We start from the raw sequence: 20,302 nt of genomic DNA on the forward strand, positions 1-20,302 counted from the left end.
CTATGTGTAAATGAAGGTCATATTATTTGCACAACACGAACACTCATGCTTATTAGTTAAATTGATCGTTTTTGAATTGTTTCAAAGTAAAAACTTGACATCTCTAGTCATAGGAGGAACTAACCAATGTCCTTTGGTCTTGAAAGATGTTTGTCATTTCATTACCTATCCCCTTTGGCTTTGAAAGATGTTGGCCATTCCATTACCAAACCATTAGTCCATTCATGGGATAGACAAAACTCCTCAAACCTAGTCAACTCCTGTTGAGTGTGATGAATTTCATTTTCTTTGTCTCAAGAGATGCATATCATTTGGGATAAATGATTAAAGATGGCCCATGATTCCATCTTAACCGAGTGTCTTCAACATAACCCAGTCTTAGGATTGAGTCTGTCATAGAAAACCTATCATCTCTTTTCAAAAGGACCAGTCAATTTTGTAGTCGATTTTGAACTGTGACATTTTTGAAAGGTTCTATTCGTTGAAGTTGCATGAGTTTTGGGTTTTATGTCCTCGGGTCCTTCATGGTTTTAGACCAGGTTAGTACGCGGATTCTTTCTTCTTGTGTCATGTTAGTGTTAGGTTAGTTGAATAGATCCCTTAGTTAGCTATTGCACATGTTCAGGATATGTTAAGGTCATTGCCTTGATTTCTTTTCAGTAGGATCTTATTTTGATTTAGTTTGATTATTTAGTTTGTTGAGTTGGGCTGGTTTGTCTTGCTTATTTTCTGCTTTAATGGTTTCCAGCATAGTGTCATGTTTAGTTTTCACTTTCATTGTGACATGGGTTGTTTAGGTGCTTTGTTGTCTTTGTTGCTTGGTTTTCATTTTTCAATGCATTCACTTGTGTCGCAGACCATCCCTCGACGTCATGCGGGCCAAATAGGCTTGAAAAAGTCCGTCCATGAGAACTTGATTCTTTTGGTAAATATAATCTCATCAAGTTCATTGGTTCGTGTGTCACATTCTGATAGAGTCTTTGAATTGCATATCATACATTGCTTAAGTTTGTAGGTTGCTTGACTGAATATCTTTGACAACAACTTCACATCTCACATCTAACTTGGTTATGATACAATCATGTGTTTGCTAACATGGAAGCCTACATTCTAAAAATATGCGAAGCTATTTTGCTCATTATCCAACTTGGTTATGATACAATCATGTGTTTGGTAACATGGAAGCCTACAGTTTAAAAATATGTCAAGGTTTGTCTCTAGAGTGCTAGAAAAGTTTTGTTCTTGTTGCCTAATATGTGAGTGTTTTTTAAACCTTAAGGACTGTCCTTTTATGACCAGAGAACTGTGGAACATGCTATTTAGTTACTTGGAATTGTAAGAATCGTGCCTTTTAAAAATGTCATGGTTCTTCTCTTCTTTGCACAAATCTTTCCTCATTCTTGGTTAATAGCATTTTGTTCTGTTGATTCTCTTTCGTTTGATTTTTTATTTTGTCCCATTGTTGAATGAGGAAAGCGGAACTCCTCGTTTTGGCTTCTTTCTTAGTTGTGGTGTTTGTTGTTTCTCACCTTACCTATTTATTTATTTATTATTTTATTTCTTTTTCACTGCATGTGATTTACCCATTTGCCTTCACAGGTGCTCTAGGTCAGGTCACTGTAGTAAGAATCGGCTATTTTTGACCGGTTGGTCTCTTGGGTTTGAGCTGACCCAGTGTGTGGTGAGCTCGCTCCCTTGGAGGTCTTGCTCAAGGCAGGAGCGAGTTTCGACCACCAAACCCAGGATTCGATCCACACTTGATTGTGTAAATAGGAGGAACACCTTCTTTTTTGTTGGTTCATAAATGTGGTGTTCACCAGTTGGTGAAATTATTGAAACTACAAGTTGCGAAATTTTAGTGAACATGACCAGCCAATGCACCTAAATTAAAATTTATTGATTTTTTTTGTTTTTTATAAGTTGAGATACTAGATTTTTATGAGAACGCCCTTCAGATGATAGAGTTGCATCTAAAGTTAAAATGGAAACCGAGCAGAGCAAGCCTGAAGGTGATACTTCCGTTTGTGAAACTCAAAGTGGATCAGAATCCCAAAGGCCTCCAGTTGACAATCTCGTTGGTAAGCTTGTGACGTTGCTTTTATATGAAATGCATTTTGAAAATATATGGAAGTTCCTTTTGCTTCTCTAGTTATTGTAACAATTCATGGTTGAGATTTGGTTAGGTCCCCATATTTTCTTCCCATACTTCTTTATTCATGCTTCGGGGAATCCTTGGTAGGTTCTTATGTATGCTAATATGTGCTTCTCTGTTACCATGCAGAAATATCTCTTTGTAAGCACTTGCTGTCTGAAGGAATGGGGATCGAAGCTGCTTCAAAGGCATATGATGCCGAGAAAGTTTCTTTAGAGAAGTTCAGTGCTTTGGGCCCATCAATTCTGAAAAATGATAGGCTTGTAGTTAGGATAAACGGTCAATACTTTCCATGGGATGCTGCAGCCCCAATTGTTCTGGGCATGGTTTCATTTGGACATGAAAAGACATTGGAACCCAAGGGCATGATTGCTGTTGAACGAATTGAAAAGAAACTTGAAAAGTACCCCTCCTCTGCAATTGTTCCCTCAGGTGGAAGCTGGAGATTCTGGCCGTTTGGTTTTAACAAATCAAAATCACTTACAGCTACTCGGTCACTCCCAAGTGATTGCTTGGGTGACACTGGTGAAAAATCTCTTGAGAAGCAACTTAGTGCAGCAGAAAGGGAGTATATGAATACAAGATCTACTAAGAAGGTCCGAACAATTATTCCAACATCTGAACAGTTGGCATCACTGAACCTGAAAGAAGGGCAGAACATAGTAACTTTTACATTTTCTACTGCAATGCTTGGAAAGCAACAGGTTTCTTATCACTCAAAAATATATCTTCATTCTTCAACTAGCCTGATGTGTTTCTGCATCCTGTATGAATGTATACACTTTTCTATTGAGCAGGTTGATGCTAGAATTTATCTTTGGAAATGGAACACACGGATAGTCATCTCAGATGTTGACGGAACCATCACTATACTAGCTTGCATTTTGCAATCATTTAGTGATGACAGCTTCTCCATATAATTCCTGGTTTAAGTGTAGTACAAATGATAAATGAGCTGTGCTCGTTTCTTGGGTCTTTGGGCTTGTAAAATTTCATTCATGATGGGCTTATTAAGAAAATGACATAAGCATGAGCTCATTCACATTCTTAAACAAGTGTAAGTATGAATGCTGGAACTTTGTCTTGTTTCTGGTTGAATAAGCATGATATGCATATATCATGTTATATCATATGTAAATTTTCAGATTAGTTCTTCTGTATATACATTAAAATTTTAGCAGGTGTTTAAAGAGAGGTAAGTGTATTTTTTTTGTCTGCATTAAATGAAAACACTGGCTGCAGCACTAGGTTGACAAGAATTGACTGTCTTTAATTTAGATAAGAATGATTCCTATAAAAGCTGGCAAGCAAAGCAATGATAAAAGAAAAAAGCAAAACTAGAAAAAGAATGAAACCCAAAAGGTACCTCTTCACCAGCTGAAGCTTGAAGAATCACGTCAGGAACAGTAGTTGAAGAGGAATCATGCCCCCAGCTTGCTAAGTCCTCCTCAAGAGGTCTTCCCAGCTGGAAAGAAAGGATTACAAGTAACAGAATTAGAACAACTATCCTGGGAGCAAGGAAATTTAGTTAAAAAAAAAACTATCAAATATGACCCACTTGCTTCTCTGAATTTTTCAACTCTTCAAGGCATCCAGCAATCTTTGCAAATCCACCAATATCAGCATCCGGCTGATCAGTGTGACATTCATCTTCTGCCACCCTTCTTTCAAATACATACTGTGTCAGACTTTTTATGCCATCTTCGACTTGCATATAGTTGGTATTGCAGCGTGCGCAGTTCATAGTTTCATGAATTTCCGACCTGTAGAAAGAGAAACATAAGATATGATATTTCATCTGGGAACATAGATGCAGCTAAAATCAACCCTAGTTTAACAGTTTTACTGCTTCTCTTTTATACCAACATACATACACCGCCACATCTCCATTGGTATACTCGAGTCTTTGATTTACATAGATATGACCTCAAAAAGTTAACAAACTGCCAATTCATGATTGGTGGGAGTTATTTACTATTTTGTGCTTTCCACGATAGGGGTCAGATATGACCAATTTTCTCTCTTTTGCTCCTTTCCCACATAGCTAAAGTGTGTCTAGGCTCCCATGTAGGCCTGGCAACAGGCAGGCTGGCCCATTCATGAGTCTGTAGCATCTGCCACGACACCATAACCCATAGATAGGCTGGCCAGAACCTTGTATAATTAGTGTGTTTTGAACCTTTTCTTCAAATTGAACAGATTGGATCCCAGACTGAATCACTAATTAGACCATCAAAAGTACCAGTTTTCGAATAATTTTAACATTTGAAGATATTATAACTCCCACTATGTAATATTTGTGTTAACACACCTCAAATCCCTGGCTGGTGAGTGCAATTGTACTTGGGGCTAGACTCTTCAGAGAGAAAAGGAGGGTAGCAGGAGATGGAGAGAGACAAAATGTGTCCTGTTTTTCTGTACACAAAATAATGTTTTTATCCTTATAGGAGCCCCTGTGAAGGCCTATGACCTAACCTAGCATATTAAGAGCTAAGAAAAACCTTTTCTTAGATGAATAGAGGGAAGACTGGGTAGTCATAAAGCACCCAATATGGGTTGGGTGACTGAAAACCAGACTAGGTACTATGAAACCCAGTCTCACACCTGCCAAGGCACCAGACAGTGCCTAAAAGGCTAAATGCTAACCTGAGTCAGTCCAAACAAGAGTTTTTCTTTTTTGTTTGGAACCCTAAAAATTTTTCTTTCTCTCTCTTCTGATATACTGATCGAGGTGAAGCTTTTCAGAACCTCCTTACTCTTTTTCTCTTTTCCCCTCCCCATGTTTCCCCACCTTCTCTATTAAGTGGAAATGCCTAGGCCTTAACTAGGTGCCACCTAGTCCCCGCCTAAGCCTCTTCATGGGATCTGCCACCTAAGTCTGCCTTGCGCTTTTAACTGTATAGATTTATGTGCAAAAATTAAGTTCAGCATGGTTTTTTGGGCGCCCCTTCACACATTGCTGTATTCACAGATTATAAACCATTGTAAATTGAATCTCATAATGTTTCAAAGAAGATTAGACCTACTACCATAGTATTTTCATTTTTCACCTTCTCCACACATGCTTTGTTCCCTCCACTTTTGACATGCCCCTAATAGCGCTAGCATAGTTTCACCCTTAGCACTCTTGCCTGGCCATCTAGCAAGCCCAACGACCTCTTCAACTTATTTCAAGTGCTCTCTCTCTTATCCTTTCTCATCCACTTCCAGCTTCTCCTTTTCTTTTTCTTCCTTTATTTCTTTCTTTTGTTTTTTTCTGTTTCTTCTTCTTTCAGCCATTATTATTCATCTTCTTTTGTCTCATTCCTGTTGTAACAATTTGCCCTCCACACTTCTTCAGTCTTGGCAAGTATCTCTAACTTATACGATTTAATGTATTTTTCATGTATGCTTTATTCAAATTAAATAGTATGAATAAATAAGTTTCTTGTACAGTCGTACTATTAGCTTATTTTCCTGTTGTATGAACTTCAAATTTAGAGTATTTAATATTTGTTTTTTCCCGTTTTTGTTTCACCACTCATTCATAACCACACATTATTTCATTTATTCATTATTCATTTCGTTTTCTGAAGTTAGATTAGAGCTAGATCATTAAGCTTCATTGCACTTCTGATCCTACACCTACAACTAAAAACTTCCTTATATGAAACACACCATAAGCATGTAAATATGAGCAATTTGAGCACCAGATGTACAAGCATATTATATGCATGCCAATGTTTCTTTGTTCCCTACTTTCAGAAAAAACTTGGGTTCCCCTCAAGACCCTGCTTTGCCCAATCTCTTTGTGCCCTACTTTCTGAGAAACCTAAGTCCCCCCTTAACACCCTGCTTTTCAAAAGACATTGACTTTCTTAACCATCTTTCTTGCCATAACCTCCATGATAGGTGTGAAGTTTATGTTTCAGCTTGAGCCTTATTCCTGGTGCTGAAGGCAGTATTTTAGACAATATTGTTCATTCATACCCCATTCTCGACTCTCTGAGTAGACCACATCCTCCAGATAAATTCAATGGCTTACTATTAAAAATATTTATTTATGAATGATTAAATTGTTTAAACTGTTTATAGGTTTTCCAAATGACATGCTTTTTTCATGAACATTAGAAACTAGGAGTACATTACCTTATGTTAGCATGCAAGGTGAAAAGATCCCTCAAGTCTTCTGTAGAAATAAGATTAGCCTGCAATATCTCACCTCCAATATCAGGGTCAAAGTTACAAAATTATTCACAGAATTAAGGTTTTATACAACTCAATGACATGAAATACCTGCAGTCCAAGGTTTTCCAATTGCTCTTGTTGAATTACTTTCTGAAGGCCTTCTTTCGACATTTGACGTTGATAGACCTGCAAAAAAAAAAGCCACTAGGTCATGTTTTATTGTTAAACATGCAACTAAAATCATGAGCTATTAACCAGTCCTAATCAAACACCAAAGCTTGTCATATTTTAAAATTGTAACAAACCTTTTCCTCAATAGTTCCTGCTGTTAGGAACCTGTATATGTACACTCGCTTCTTCTGTCCATCTCTCCAAACCCTTGCAGCTGCCTAAGAATTTGAGGAAAGAGGAAAGAGGAAAGCAAAACCATGATGGCAAGACAGTGAACTTTTGGGGAAAATGAAGAAAGGTTGTTGAATCAGAATCAGATACCTGTTTGTCATTGGCAGGATTCCAATCTGGATCAAAAAGAACCAAACGATTTCCACCTATCAAATTAAGTCCACATCCACCAGCCTTGCTGCTTAAGAGAAACACAAACTCATCCTACAATATCAAGCACACATATCTCACACCATGAAGGATACAAATACTCAAGAAGGAATAAGCATCACTTATTGGTATTAAAAACCTTTGATATGTCATTAAATCGGTTGACGAGCTTTTGCCTTTTGCTTATTGAAGTGGACCCATCAAGCCTTAGGAAAGGATATCTTCTTTCACGACACAACTGAGCGAAAAGATCCAACGTCTAGAAGTAGAAAGTTAGAAATGTAAAAAGGATGAGCATGTCAAGTATAAAGTATAAAATTCCATCAATGGAAATTTTGCTTTGACTTTCCTAATACCAAATTGCAGGGCAAAAATCTCAAAAGAGGAAAGAAGGTTATACAAGAAACAAAACAATCTTCCATATAGTAAATTAGTAATTTAAATTTTAAACTAATCTTAAGCTTGTTAATAATGTTAACATGAGCCTAAATGTGAATTATACTGAAAAAGCAAACTTGTCATTGGCTACAAACTCTAGATGGTTCATCATCAAATAAGCTACTGTTTCTAACTGTTATCCACCTTAAGTGCTAGATAATTCGTGGTTTGCGAGGCTAAGACCATGCTGCATATTAGGATTCAGATAAGCATATATCTTTTAAAGCCAGACCACATGATGCATCTTCCACAAAAATCAACAGCAATTTCTTCTCATATGATTATTTTTTATGAGTTTCACCTCCCCAATTTACAACCAAAAGAGAAAATTGGAAGAGAGAGAGAGAGAGAGAGAGAGAGAGAAGGGACATTACAAGAACCAGATATATTAAAGAAGATCCTAAAACAGCCTACTTAGGGAGGCTGATGCATCTGTGCTGCACTTGCAGTTGCTGGCACAGGTGCAAGTACTAATCTGACTTCTATGCAAAACTTTCAGTCATAGCCTCTTTGTACTCACACCCATCCCCAGCCATGTCAACATAGGTAAGGTGCCCTGAGTATCCACGCCACAGGGCTTCTGAGAAAATCCATAAATGTGTGGCTCGCATTCTCTAAAATTTATACCCTATTAGGAATCCATTTCAATATTTTTTGGAGGAAAATTAGTACAAAAAAGCTCCTTAATTTCTTTTTTTTTTTCCAGTTTTTATTTACACATTCTTTACTTCCTGAATTGCAGAGATTTTTACACAAAAATCAAAACTTTACAAAGAACCTTCCAGAAAAAACTTCGCTAATAAAAATTCGAGAAAGATATTTGTGTCAATGGAACAAAATCAGACTCAGTTATCCACGCTAGATTAGGTCAATGTATATTGGAGTTTACTTCTGTAAACATTCAAGAATACTCTTATTGAATATTAACCTGATTCTAATTATCTAAATTGCATCAGGTTATTATGCATGCATACACTGAACAAGTGAAGAACAGACATGAGCTCTGCACTATGTGGTTCATGGGCACTTGATGCCTGACACAAGTGTTCCTCTCAAATCATTCTATACACCTTCCCCATTTATGATTGACTTCATACCTTCAACAACATACTTAAAAGGGATATTAGATGCTCCCAAACAGGTAAGTGCAAGCGAATAGTAATGCCCCAATTTTGATCAGCAAAGAAAGAAGTCCAAAAATAAGAAATTCTCAGGACAAGTCCAAATGATTTGTAGTAATATTGGTAAATGGTAATAATAAATAATAACAGCAATACATCCAACGTAAAAGGTTCCAAATTTTGGTTTAAGAAGCACACCTAAAAGCATCCACAAAGAAATACAAATAAAGGATGTGCTTGTGCAACTCACTTGGGTGTAGTTTGAAACAAGAATTGCCAAGACATGCATTTTTCCAGACAATTCTACCCAGATACCACCTCCACCAGTCCATGATCCAGATCTATACAAAAGACTAAAAAGTAATGACCAAAATTGCCTGACAAAAACATTGTTCGAATTCACATAATCTGATGTAAACCAAAAGGTATTGCTATCATTACCAACCTCCCAGAGAATAACTCAGGTGGGTAAAGATGCAAACAGTCCTCAAACCCAGAACCTGAACCCCCACTCCGAATAGTGTCAAAAATGAGCTACATGGTACATTAAAAATAGCAAATGAGGCATTATATATCTGTAGCAAATGAAGCATTATATATCTGGAGTGGATCTAAATGATAAGCAAGCCCAACAAACTATACAATGGCATGTGCATGCAAATAAGCAGGACGTTAAAGTTCATAGCATTTTCTCAAATGCTAGTGATGGGTGGTGTGGACCACCTACAACACTACTTAAAAGAACACAAAAGTGGTCCTACATGGTAATTGAAGAACAAATGATGATTTCATAGTTCGTTCTATCCTATATTCACAATCTCATCAAGTATAAGAACAGACGTATGGTTTGATCACCACCACAACCTAAGAAAAAGACTTTGGAGACTATATCAAAGGTCAGGGTCTATGGCGATACATAAGAGCTATAATTCTTAAACCAAAACTAAAATTAGTTGAGGTTGATAAGAGAGTCAAAGAAACCCTTGATGAAGAAAAAAGACAAAAAAGCTTTAGATGTCCATGTAAAAGCTTGGTGATCGAGCAATAAAGAATGCTAAGATATTAGGCTGAACGTTTAGTAAAGTTGAACCACAGATTGTCTCCAATCTTCTTGATTATAAGAAACACAGTAGACTTGGGAATATCTAAAAGCCTAAAAGGTCATGTTACTTTAGAAAAATGTGACCCATAAATACTATCTCCAAAAAAGTTAAAAATATCAAAAAAGAGATAAATGAGTCAAAGCCTATTTTATAGAATTACATTCAATATGGAATAAAATGTTTCCATAGAAATACATTTGGTATGGAATGAAATGAATCCACTTAAAAATGAAATGGAGGAACCTTGTCACTTAATGAGATAAGAAAAGCATAATTTGAGGAAGAAAGACTGTTTACTTTTTTGTGAACATTGAAACTTGAATTTAAACAAGTTGATGGCTTCTTTCTATTTCTCCTCTCACCGTTGCAAATTATTAATGAGGTGGGACTTTTTGGAGCATGAAAAGCACATTCTAGCACTTAACTTTTGCAAACATCAGAAGATATATCTGTAGGGCTGTAAGCACAAATAAATTCTGCAACTCCAGTTTTGTAACTGATTGAAATAGCAATTTTACAAAACTTTCCTTTTAGGAAACACACAGAATAGACAGTATACTGTCTTGCATGATAGGTGAGAACAGTTTATTCAAGAATCCTTTTTCCCAGCTCGCTATGCTCACATAAAAAGAACAAGAAACACCTCCCATAAAACCCTACCTTCGGATGATTGCACAGATTTTAAAGAGCTGTAATGTATGCCAAGATTTTGGATTGTTTCACATCTTCAACAATGGCTCTTTTAACCCGTGCCAGTTGGTAAAGCATAAGATATTTATTAGCATCACAAGAAGAGAACAACTATTGAAAGAAATAGCACCTACATTTTTTTACTGTATAAAATGGTTGTAGAGAGCAACTTGAAGAGGAGTCAGTTTGCAACAAACCACCTCTACTATTTGCAGGGTTAAAAAAATGGCAGTTCCACAAATCAGTGGCAAATATATATAAAACTCAGAAAATTAAAAGATTAAAGGTCAGTGAAGTTTGTCGATTTCAGGAAGAAAAGATTGTGAACTATCTACCTTTAAGTTACAATAGCCTGACCAAATGAACATCAAACTAACACATTTTTTGCTGTGTACAAGTGAACATCGAAATTTTAAATTTTGTTGCTTTCTACAAGTTGGCTGCTGTACATGCTAAATGCTTTAGCTTCAAGAACTACTAGTGCCAACATTTTCCTACTCTGGCAGTTTACTAGGAGAAAATTAAGGTGTTTGAAACCACCAACATAAACAGGTTTCTGACTAAAACTTAACTAACAGGATTTGTTGATAGATCGTATGTTTCGGGTCCGGATCCATACCCGACCCGTCTTGTAGCCCGTGTTGGGCACTACTTAAGTCATGTAACCCTAATCCTTATGTGTTAATGATAATCTAAGGAGAGAGAGAGTCTGGCTGCTAGTGGGCACCGACTCCTCCTCATTCGTGGTTTTTTCTCCCTCGTGTTGAGGGTTTTCCAAGTTACATCGTGATCACTGTTCCTCTTCCTCTCCTTGTTCGTATTTCTACATGGTATCAGAGCCGTGAAGTTCCGGCATTAACGTGTTGGAGGAGGCGCCCCACACTGTTAGTCGTCTGACGGAGTCACTGCTCATCGCCGCCGTCCGACGCCAAGAAGTCCGCCGTCTGCCGCCGTCCACCCTCCCGTCGCCCATCCGTCTGCCGCCGTCCGCCCTCCCGTCGCCTGTCCAACTGCCGCCGTCCGCCCTTCTGCCGCTCGTCCTCCTGCGCTCGGCGAGCCCCTCCAAGCGCCGCCCTTTGCTCTTGCGCCGCCAAGGGCTTCTGCGCTGCTCTGCTCCCGCCACCGTTTTCTGCTCCCTCTGCCGCCAAGCGCCTCACGCTCCGCCCTTCTACTGACGCCGCTGTCTTCCATGCTGCAGTTGCTCCCTGCCCTTGTTGCTCTCGTCGTTGTGTGGGTCTGTCATTATGGCAGCCTCTTCTTCTTCGTCCATGGTCAGTCAAACTGAAATCGGAACTGTGAGACCCGAGAACGTTCCTATACAGGTTATTACTCTTCGCCTCACAAAGGAGAACTATTTCTCGTGGTCGCCGGCTATGACTATGGGGATTGCTAGCCGTGGTCAGATGGCCTATATCGACGGGAGCAACCCTGAACCAGCAAGAACAAGTGATGTGTGGCACACTTAGTTCCTTGAGGACAATCAAGTAAAAACGTGGATTGTCAACTCTGTCTCTGCTGAGATTCAACCTCTTATCCTTCGGAAGAAGACTGCACGGGACATGTGGGTGGTCCTTGAGCAAATGTATGACCAGAAGAAGACGGCCATTCGCACTTATCAAGTAATGAAGACTGTTTATAACCTCCGCCAAGGGAACTCTTCTGTTGTAGAATACTATGGGGCCTTGAAAGCCAAGTGGGAAGAACTTGACTATCACTCTGATATTCCATGGCACTATCCCCAAGATCAGGCCTTTACATTGCCCAGAAATGGGAAAACAGAGTGTTCCTCTTTTTAGCTGGCTTAAATGATGAGTTTGAAGGTGTTCGGAGCCAGATTCTGAATTCTGGAGAGGTGTCCAGTATTGAAGATGTATACTCGGTTGTTGAAGCAGAAGAACAGAGAAGGCTGGTCACCAATGAAAGCAAGAGGGATCTTGGTCTCTCTCATGAGAGATCAGCCCTTGTGAGCCGTGGACCTGGAGGCTTGGCTAGACCCCCTCGCCGATGCACACACTGCAAGAAGACGGGTCACACCGTCGATTACTGTTGGGATCTCTATCCAGACAAGAAAGGAAATAGAGGGAGGTCTTCTGGTGGGAAAGCACCTGGGCCTGAGGCGCCCAAATCCATTGGGGAAAAACTTTCTATTTCGGCTGATCAGCTTCGTGAACTAAGGGCTTATTTGGGCAGGATCGATGTCAACAAGATTGAGACCTCAGAGAAAACTACAACGAATCATGCTCTTGCAGTTATTGGCAATAAAGGTAACTCTTCTGTGGGGGAATGGATTGTCGATAGTGGTGCTACTCATCACATGACAGGTAATCCAAAATTGTTTCATGAGTATAAGTTGTCCTTAGGAAGGGAACGTGCTTCTCTTGCAGATGGTTCCTCTACCTGTGTGGCAGGCAAAGGCACTCTGTCCTTGTTGGACAAATTTCATGTGCAGGGCAGGGCGCATTACATGTCCCCCAGTTTCCTTTATATCTCTTGTCAATCAATAGACTTACAAAAGAATTGAATTGTGAACTTATTTTCTCTGCCGATCGCTGCAGGACTTGGTGACAGGGAAGAGGATTGGGATTGGTTTAGCTTCTGATGGCTTATAGCGTCTTCCCATACGTGTGGCTACTGCTCTGTTGATAGCGATCCGCAAGACAGATAAGAGAAGAGAAGATTGTCTTCAGTCCTTTATGTACTGGCATGAACGTTTTGGGCATTTACCTTTTGGGATTTTGAAACATTTGTTTCCAGACTTGTGTTCCTCCTTTGATTTGTCTTCCATTTCTTGTGATGTTTGTCAGTTTGCCAAACATGTGAGGGCTTCGTACCCTCTTTCTACTAGTTGTGTTAATGAAGCTTTTTCCCTGATTCACTCTGATGTATGGGGGCCTTCGGGAATTCATACTCATCAAGGTTTTCAATATTTTATCACTTTCATTGATGATTTCTCTCGTGCTACATTTGTGTACTTGTTAAAAGACCGCAGTGAGGTTCCTCGTATCATCGAGACATTCATTCTTCTTGTGCATACCCAATATGGTGCGAATGTTAAAACTTTCCGGTCCGATAATGCCCGTGAATACATGTGTCAGTCTGTTGAGGAGTTTCTTAGACAAAGGGGGATTGTTCGTGAGACATCTTGTAGTTACACCCCCCCTCAAAATGGGGTAGCTGAAAGGAAAAATCGTCAATTCTTAATGTCACCAGGGCTCTTTTGTTTCAGCGAAACCTTCCTAAACACTATTGGGGTGATGCAGTTCTTACTAGTGCCTATCTTATTAACTGCATGCCCAGTCGTGTTTTGAATGGTAGGACTCCCCACTCGTTACTTCCTGGCAGTCGTCCACCGTTCCTACTTCCTCCTCGTGTTTTTGGTTGTGTATGTTTTATCCATGATCACAGTCCAAATGTCAAGAAACTTGATCCTAGGTCTATCAAATGTGTCTTTGTTGGATACTCTCCTACGCAAAAAGGATACAAAAGTATTGATCCTATTACTGGTCGAGTTTATGTTACGAGGGATGTTACCTTCTTGGAACATGCCTCTTACTTTGGTGTGAATCCTCTTTAGGGGGAGCAGTCTGTGGGCAGGGAAGAGTATTCTCAGAGACAGGAACTTCTGTTTAAAGATTTTTTGGACTACAAGAAAGCAGAATCGCTTACTACTGTTGATGTGCCTGAGAAGGAGGAAAGGTGTGACACTAGCATTGAGAAGGAAAGCCCTCAGTTGTTTGGACAGTTCTACTCTAGACGAGGTACTCGGACAGAGATGATGACTTGTGATGCTAGATCTACTTCCAATCCCAATGCCACTCCTTTCCTGGATGAACCAAGTCCTACCGTGGAGATTGTGGAGACTCATGATGAGGTTGAAAAGAAGAATGAAGATCTTCCCATTGCCTTGAGAAAGGGTGTCAGGTCATGTACTCAACACCCCATTGGTAATTTTGTATCTTATTCTAGACTTGGAAAAGATTACAAGTGTTTTGTTTCTACTCTTTCTTTGGCTGTGATCCCCAGGACTGTTGCTGAAACTCGAAGTGACTCTAAGTGGGCTGATGCAATGAAAGAAGAAATAGATGCCCTGAGAAGAAATATGACATGGGAAGTAGTGAAGATTCCTGAAGCCGCTCACTTAGTTGGATCCAAATGGGTGTATACCATCAAGTACAAACCAGATGGGAGTGTTGAAAGATATAAAGCTCGACTTGTGGCCAAGGGATTTAGCCATAAATATGGAATTGATTACTTGGAAACCTTTGCTCCTGTTGCGAAAATGAAGACAGTGAGAGTGGTTATATCCCTAGCTGTGATGAAGGAGTGGAAGATGTATCAACTAGATGTTAAGAATGCATTCCTCAATGGTGACCTCGAAGAAGAAGTATATATGCATATGCCTCCAGGATATGAAGAACCAGAAAAATGTTGTAAGCTGAAAAAGGCCTTATATGGCCTTAAGCAATCGCCCAGAGCGTGGTTCGAACGACTGAGAAGAGTGATGATACGTCATGGATACAAAGAAGGAAATGGAGATCACACTCTTTTTGTGAAGAAGAAGGAGAGTAGGGTTACTCTCCTGCTGGTCTACGTAGATGACATGATTGTCACAGGAGATGATGAGGAGAAGATTATCAAGCTAAAATGGTTACTGGCTACAGAATTCGATCTCAAAGATCTTGGCAAGCTAAGGTATTTTCTTGGTATAGAGGTTGCTAGGTCTAGTACTGGTCTTGTACTAAACCAAAGAAAATACACATTAGATCTGCTGGAAGAAACTGGTAAATTGGGATGTAGGCCTACTCCTACCCCATTTGACACTGGGCACAAGTTGAGTCTTAGAGATGGAGAGCCTCTCTGTGAAGAAGACAATGGAAGATATCAATGTCTGGTTGGGAAGTTGATTTATCTTACCCTCACGAGACCTGACATCACCTTTGCGGTGAATGTTTTGAGCCAATTCATGCATGCACCAACCGATGCACATCTGAAGGTTGTGGACAGAGTACTATGCTACTTGAAGAAAAATCCTGGCAAGGGACTCCTGTATGTGAAACAAGAGACTGTGGAAATCGAGGGCTATTCTGATGCGGATTGGGCAGGTCGTGGTGATACCAGACGATCTACTACAGGGTACTGTGTCTACCTGGGAGGAAACCTTGTTGTATGGAGAAGCAAGAGATAGGATGTTTGCTCTAGATCTAGTGCAGAGGCAGAATATAGCGCAATTGTTATGGGAGTGTCAGAATTACTATGGTTGAAGATATTGCTGACTGACATTGGAATATAGATTGAAGGACCTATGAAGATGTATTGTGATAACAAGTCTGCAATTAACTTAGCCAACAATCCTGTTCTTCACGACAGAACAAAGCATGTTGAAATTGATCGTCACTTCATTCGAGAAAGAATTGATGCGAAAGAGTTGATCTTACCTTACATGAAGTCTGAAGACCAAACTGCTGATGTTCTGACGAAAGCTCTTCCTTTAGCTTCATTTGAGAGGAATGTATCCAAGTTGGGCATGTTTGATATGTATGCCCAACTTGAGGGGGAGTGTTGATAGATCGTATGTTTCGGGTCCGGATCCATACCCGACCCGTCTTGTAGCCCGTGTTGGGCACTACTTAAGTCATGTAACCCTAATCCTTATGTGTTAATGATAATCTAAGGAGAGAGAGAGTCTGGCTGCTAGTGAGCACCGACTCCTCCTCATTCGTGGTTTTTTCTCCCTCGTGTTGAGGGTTTTCCACGTTACATCGTGATCACTGTTCCTCTTCCTCTCCTTGTTCGTATTTCTATAGGATCCACTGAATTAAATCATACAGCAAATCTAATAAAATTCAGAAGTTCACATAATGTTTATAATTTTCTTGAGAAATACCCTGAAACTGATTTGGCTATAAGAAATGTATACGGTGATGACTAAGAAAAGCTACTCAACCTATTTACTATCATTTTTCCACTTTCATTAAGGATGAATACTGAACAAATAATTTGGACTAGGGGTTCATGTGTATGGCCTTACCACCAATTTAAGGCTGGAAATGACATAAGTTATCTCCCAAAGTTGGTGAGAAACAAGGTTTTTATGTGGATCAAGGTGACAGGAAAAAACTGAGTTTCAATAAATCGAGTTAGTGAATATCAGTTTTCAAGTGCAGTGAGCAGGGAATAGGTTTAAGACCCACTAAAAGACTCAGTTGAGAGAGTTTAAAACTTTAAAGAACAACAACAAACAGAAACACAATAAATAATGGTGCTAGTTAACCAATCACATACCTTCAAGAAATAGCATGCATTGAAAAGCATCATGCACCTAAAAAGAAAGTAGAAGGAAACATCCTAGTTTCAAGGGCCAAACAAGCCAGTAATGAAGTACAGTACCAATGATGGTTCACATGGCTAAGCAGCTTAGCTTAAAGTTTCTATTTTAAGGAAGCTCATTGCTTCCTTTTCCCAAGGTCACTCCAACTCTTAAAACTTTCAGGAGTTGTCAGTAGATAGAATTTAAATCACACAGGTTAAAATTTTCACAACCATCTGAGAGGGGGAAGGCCCTGGATGTTATCATAGAACCTAATAACAACATTTGATAACAGTGTTGCTTTTGGTAGAGAGGTCATGCCACCAAAACTGGAAAATGAAATCTTCAAAGCAACTCATGATACCAATATTCTCTTTCCAAAACAAAGCTTAACTTCATCAAACGTATTTGACTAGAGTATGCCTAGCTACTGAAGAAACAAAACATTGAGATAAGGTGATAAAAATAAACTGACACCATCCAAATCAAGGGGAACAAAATTTTAACTACCAATTATCAGATTTGGATATCCATAAAGCTCTTGAATAGAACCAGATGCTAGCAACCAAATTATGCTTACACTGGAAAATCACAATATAGTTTCATGCCAAGTTCAGGTTATACATATCAATTTTTGACAAGCTGCTATTTACTCTGAAAAGCAGTAGAATTAGAGTAGTTGAAAACCTCATAACAGGTAGAACATGAACTAGCATACCTTTGGTGGTAGGTGCTCTGATAACAAGGCATTTGTTCTTCTGAGTATAAACTGCAATGAGGGACCGCAAGCCATTCATATTTAAAATTTATTGTGCATAAAAGTAGACAAATTTCAATATTTCATGTAAGACACAACAGAAATTTGATTTTGTTTCATAATGGCAATCCACCAAGTAATCCAAACCGGGAAGGTGACAGCTTCGAGACAAACCCATGTCAACCAAAACATTAAGCAAAAGTATTACATTTTATAGTTAAAACCAAAAAGAAATGGAAAAGGCTTTGTCTGAACCACCTAGGCTGCCACCCAAATGCCTAGTCTGCCTATAACAGTGATGAGACCCCTTTTGAATTTCCGATAACACACAATTCATGTTTATATGCCAAAACAACAGATTAGGTTGAGTAACTACCATAAATATCTAAGAAAACCAGCTGGAATACAATCAAAGTTAACAAAAGAAATATGATGCACTAAACAACATACTTGGTTTACTTTCATACTAAGTTCAGCAGATCTCTCTAGCCCCAGTTGTCTCTCTTCTGCTGTTGCACCAGGCTCCCTTCCAGCAACAATTGGTGCCTAAACTCAATAAAAGTAAAAGTCAAGTAGGAGTACCCAATAGCACAAAAAATAGCAAGAGGATTATCGATACCAAATACAATTATTTAATATTCAAAGTTCAAACCAAATGCTTTGCAGATTGAAGTCGACCAAGTGGGTGCAGTAGCACCAAACATGTGCAAAACAGTCTATTTTCATCACTTTTGCTCGCTTTAGTTGATGGAATGAATACCACCAACTCATTATATTTAGAAGCGCAAGACAGACATTGAGACCAACTCAAAGATGTACCTTACCTTTATCAGGTGCATCTTGCAATATAAAATATTGAGTGATTACATCCCTATCACATGATACATGATACACAAAGAAATTTATGTGTTTGGAACACTGAACTGGGTGTTCAATTGTCCAAATGACAAAAACAACTTTGATAAGAAAAATTAAGAACCTGTCCTACAATGGAAAAATGGAGTTCTTGTTTTTAATGATAAGTGAAGGGTAGTCTCAAAGTCTCAAGGGCCGGCAGGGCCTTCAAATTTCTTAAAAACAAAAATTTAGTAGTTAAAATTTTAAAAATTTATATTTGACCCCTATAAAATTTTGCAGAAACATGATTCACCGTTGTTATCAATGTTGAAAAGCATAATTCATCCACTCCCAAATATGGGTGATCAACCCATTATGTTTCGGAATTGAGCTGATTATTTGACACTTGTCCGGCTCGATTAAAAGATTTTGCCAGGTTGGGCTGACCCAAGTTGAATATGGGGCCCCGATTAGGTCTGAATATATACATATATATATATATATCATAAAAACTTTTGATGCTTGGTCAATGACTCTTTTAGAAACTCTTTATGTGTCATTAATGATACTTTTATAAACTCTTCATGTGCCACGTTGTTAAGGGTTTTTGAGATTAAAATGATATTAAGAGTTTCAAATATAACCGTCAAGCCCGGCCCAATAACCATCAAAGTGGAGAAAACATTCGTCGTTTAGACTGGTGCCTTGTCAACTTGCATTGGAAAGAACTTTGGCCTTCTAAGATGCAGCTGAAAGTCTTCCCCCGACCTTCCTCAGACTACTCTATGCTCTTATTCTCCTCGGCCTACTTTCCTTGCATGGCTACTCCTCCGCTACTTTTCCGGTTTTTTAACTACTGACCAATCTGTCTGATTGTCTCTACTTGGTGTCCCGAGCTTGGGCCACCCCTGTTAGAGGATGTTCTTTGATTCCGGCGATCTCCAAGTTGGAGATGGTTAGGAAATAGCTATCTATGTGGCGCAAGGCTCAGAATGGCAGCATTGAGGCTCGCATTAGCTGTATCCATGAGTCCCTTAACGCCCTCCAATCTAGGATGGATGCTGGAGAATCTGGTCTGCAAACCATCAACAACCTTTTAAGGGTGGAACTTTGTTTTGCACTGAATGAAGAGGAAAGTCCATGGCAGCAACGATCTAGAATAAAGTGGAACATGCTATGCTGTTTTTGTGCTACCAAACAACCTCAAGTTGTGATTAATTAGATGTGCTCTTATGAGCCCTTTGGTAACAATATATTACTGTCTCATGAAACTGCTCAAAAAATTTGAAGCACATTCATGCAATACTTGTAACAATGTCTATGAGTCTGCCTCATTTTTTTGAAACAGATGTGGGAGCCGAATCACGGCCGTAGGAAGAAGAGTTTCATAAAACAACAATAGAACATTACTGTCACCAAGCAACCTCTTCTCTTTCGTGCCTCAAAGAAATCTCCCTTGATCAGTCAAGGATACTCGTTGCCTCCTCTAGTACTGATCGCCGGAAGTTACTTCTCCCCAATGATTCCTGCCATCCTTTTAGTGTTGTTTGACTCATGGAACAGTAATGTATCGTACCATGACCCAGATCCAAAGATTAAAACAGGTTCTTAGTACAGTTGGCCGGAAGAAAGTTCATAGACGCCAAATGATCCCTGAGATTCTCACATTGACATCAATTGATGGAATATGGCATCCATTTGAAGAGAGTTCCGGAGCTCGACTGGCTTCTCTTTAGCGCTCCGAGGAGTTCAAGTCACCTTGAACGTCGACTCTCTCCCATACCATCGAAGCTTAACCTTGCAGATTGTAAAATATGAGTAAAAAAATGACAATAAATTAATAATTTGTTGCCCAGATTTAAGTCTTATGTTATATTTTGTAAAGCCCAACAGTAAACTTGCTGCTGTAAATATCATATTTTATGCATGTGAAAAGGTGAACATGGAAAGAACAATATGCAAGTTTCCAGGGTCCAAAATTCGTTCCTACTCTGAATTTTTCTGTTTTTCGCAGAGATTTCTGATAAGGATGGTCTTAAAAGTCGTCTTCGAGAAGCATTCTCCTGCAACATGTCTTCCTCGATTTCCCTCTTCTCGATAGTTTGAGCTTGTTCCTTCACGTGAATGAGAACCACCTACCTCTCACATCTTAGATTATTAAAAATGAAAAAAAACGTT

General features: G+C 39.1%; 2 protein-coding genes across 2 annotated transcripts; one reads left to right on the forward strand and one right to left on the reverse strand.

Annotated features, from left to right (window-relative positions):
- Positions 1 to 1,954: 1,954 nt before the first annotated feature.
- On the forward strand, positions 1,955 to 3,140 carry LOC116250310 (phosphatidate phosphatase PAH2-like). The gene is made up of 3 exons (XM_031623944.2): positions 1,955 to 2,078; positions 2,282 to 2,856; positions 2,950 to 3,140. Exons 1-3 carry the CDS (start codon positions 1,982 to 1,984, stop codon positions 3,070 to 3,072), a joined length of 795 nt encoding a protein of 264 aa, XP_031479804.2. The 5' UTR covers positions 1,955 to 1,981; the 3' UTR covers positions 3,073 to 3,140.
- Positions 3,141 to 3,443: 303 nt separating this feature from the next.
- On the reverse strand, positions 3,444 to 18,126 carry LOC116250311 (protein CHROMATIN REMODELING 25-like). Its single transcript, XM_031623945.1, is given in 15 exon segments — positions 3,444 to 3,452; positions 3,519 to 3,617; positions 3,711 to 3,915; positions 6,281 to 6,339; positions 6,428 to 6,505; positions 6,625 to 6,708; positions 6,812 to 6,925; positions 7,011 to 7,130; positions 8,681 to 8,771; positions 8,876 to 8,964; positions 10,194 to 10,334; positions 10,391 to 10,428; positions 17,245 to 17,299; positions 17,738 to 17,833; positions 18,112 to 18,126. Coding segments are annotated over 15 exon segments (1,293 nt in total).
- Positions 18,127 to 20,302: the final 2,176 nt, after the last annotated feature.

The sequence above is a fragment of the Nymphaea colorata genome, chromosome 3 (assembly GCF_008831285.2).
Source record: "Nymphaea colorata isolate Beijing-Zhang1983 chromosome 3, ASM883128v2, whole genome shotgun sequence".
In the NCBI taxonomy this organism is placed as follows: Eukaryota; Viridiplantae; Streptophyta; class Magnoliopsida; order Nymphaeales; family Nymphaeaceae; genus Nymphaea; species Nymphaea colorata.

What these genes read in the sequence shown, in the direction of transcription:
- LOC116250310 (XM_031623944.2), top strand. Translation starts at nt 1,982, where the DNA reads ATGGAAACCGAGCAGAGCAAGCCTGAAGGTGATACTTCCGTTTGTGAA. An exon ending in TCCAGTTGACAATCTCGTTG is followed by an intron (nt 2,079 to 2,281) that starts GTAAGCTTGTGA and finishes GTTACCATGCAG; the next exon opens with AAATATCTCTTTGTAAGCAC. An exon ending in CAATGCTTGGAAAGCAACAG is followed by an intron (nt 2,857 to 2,949) that starts GTTTCTTATCAC and finishes TCTATTGAGCAG; the next exon opens with GTTGATGCTAGAATTTATCT.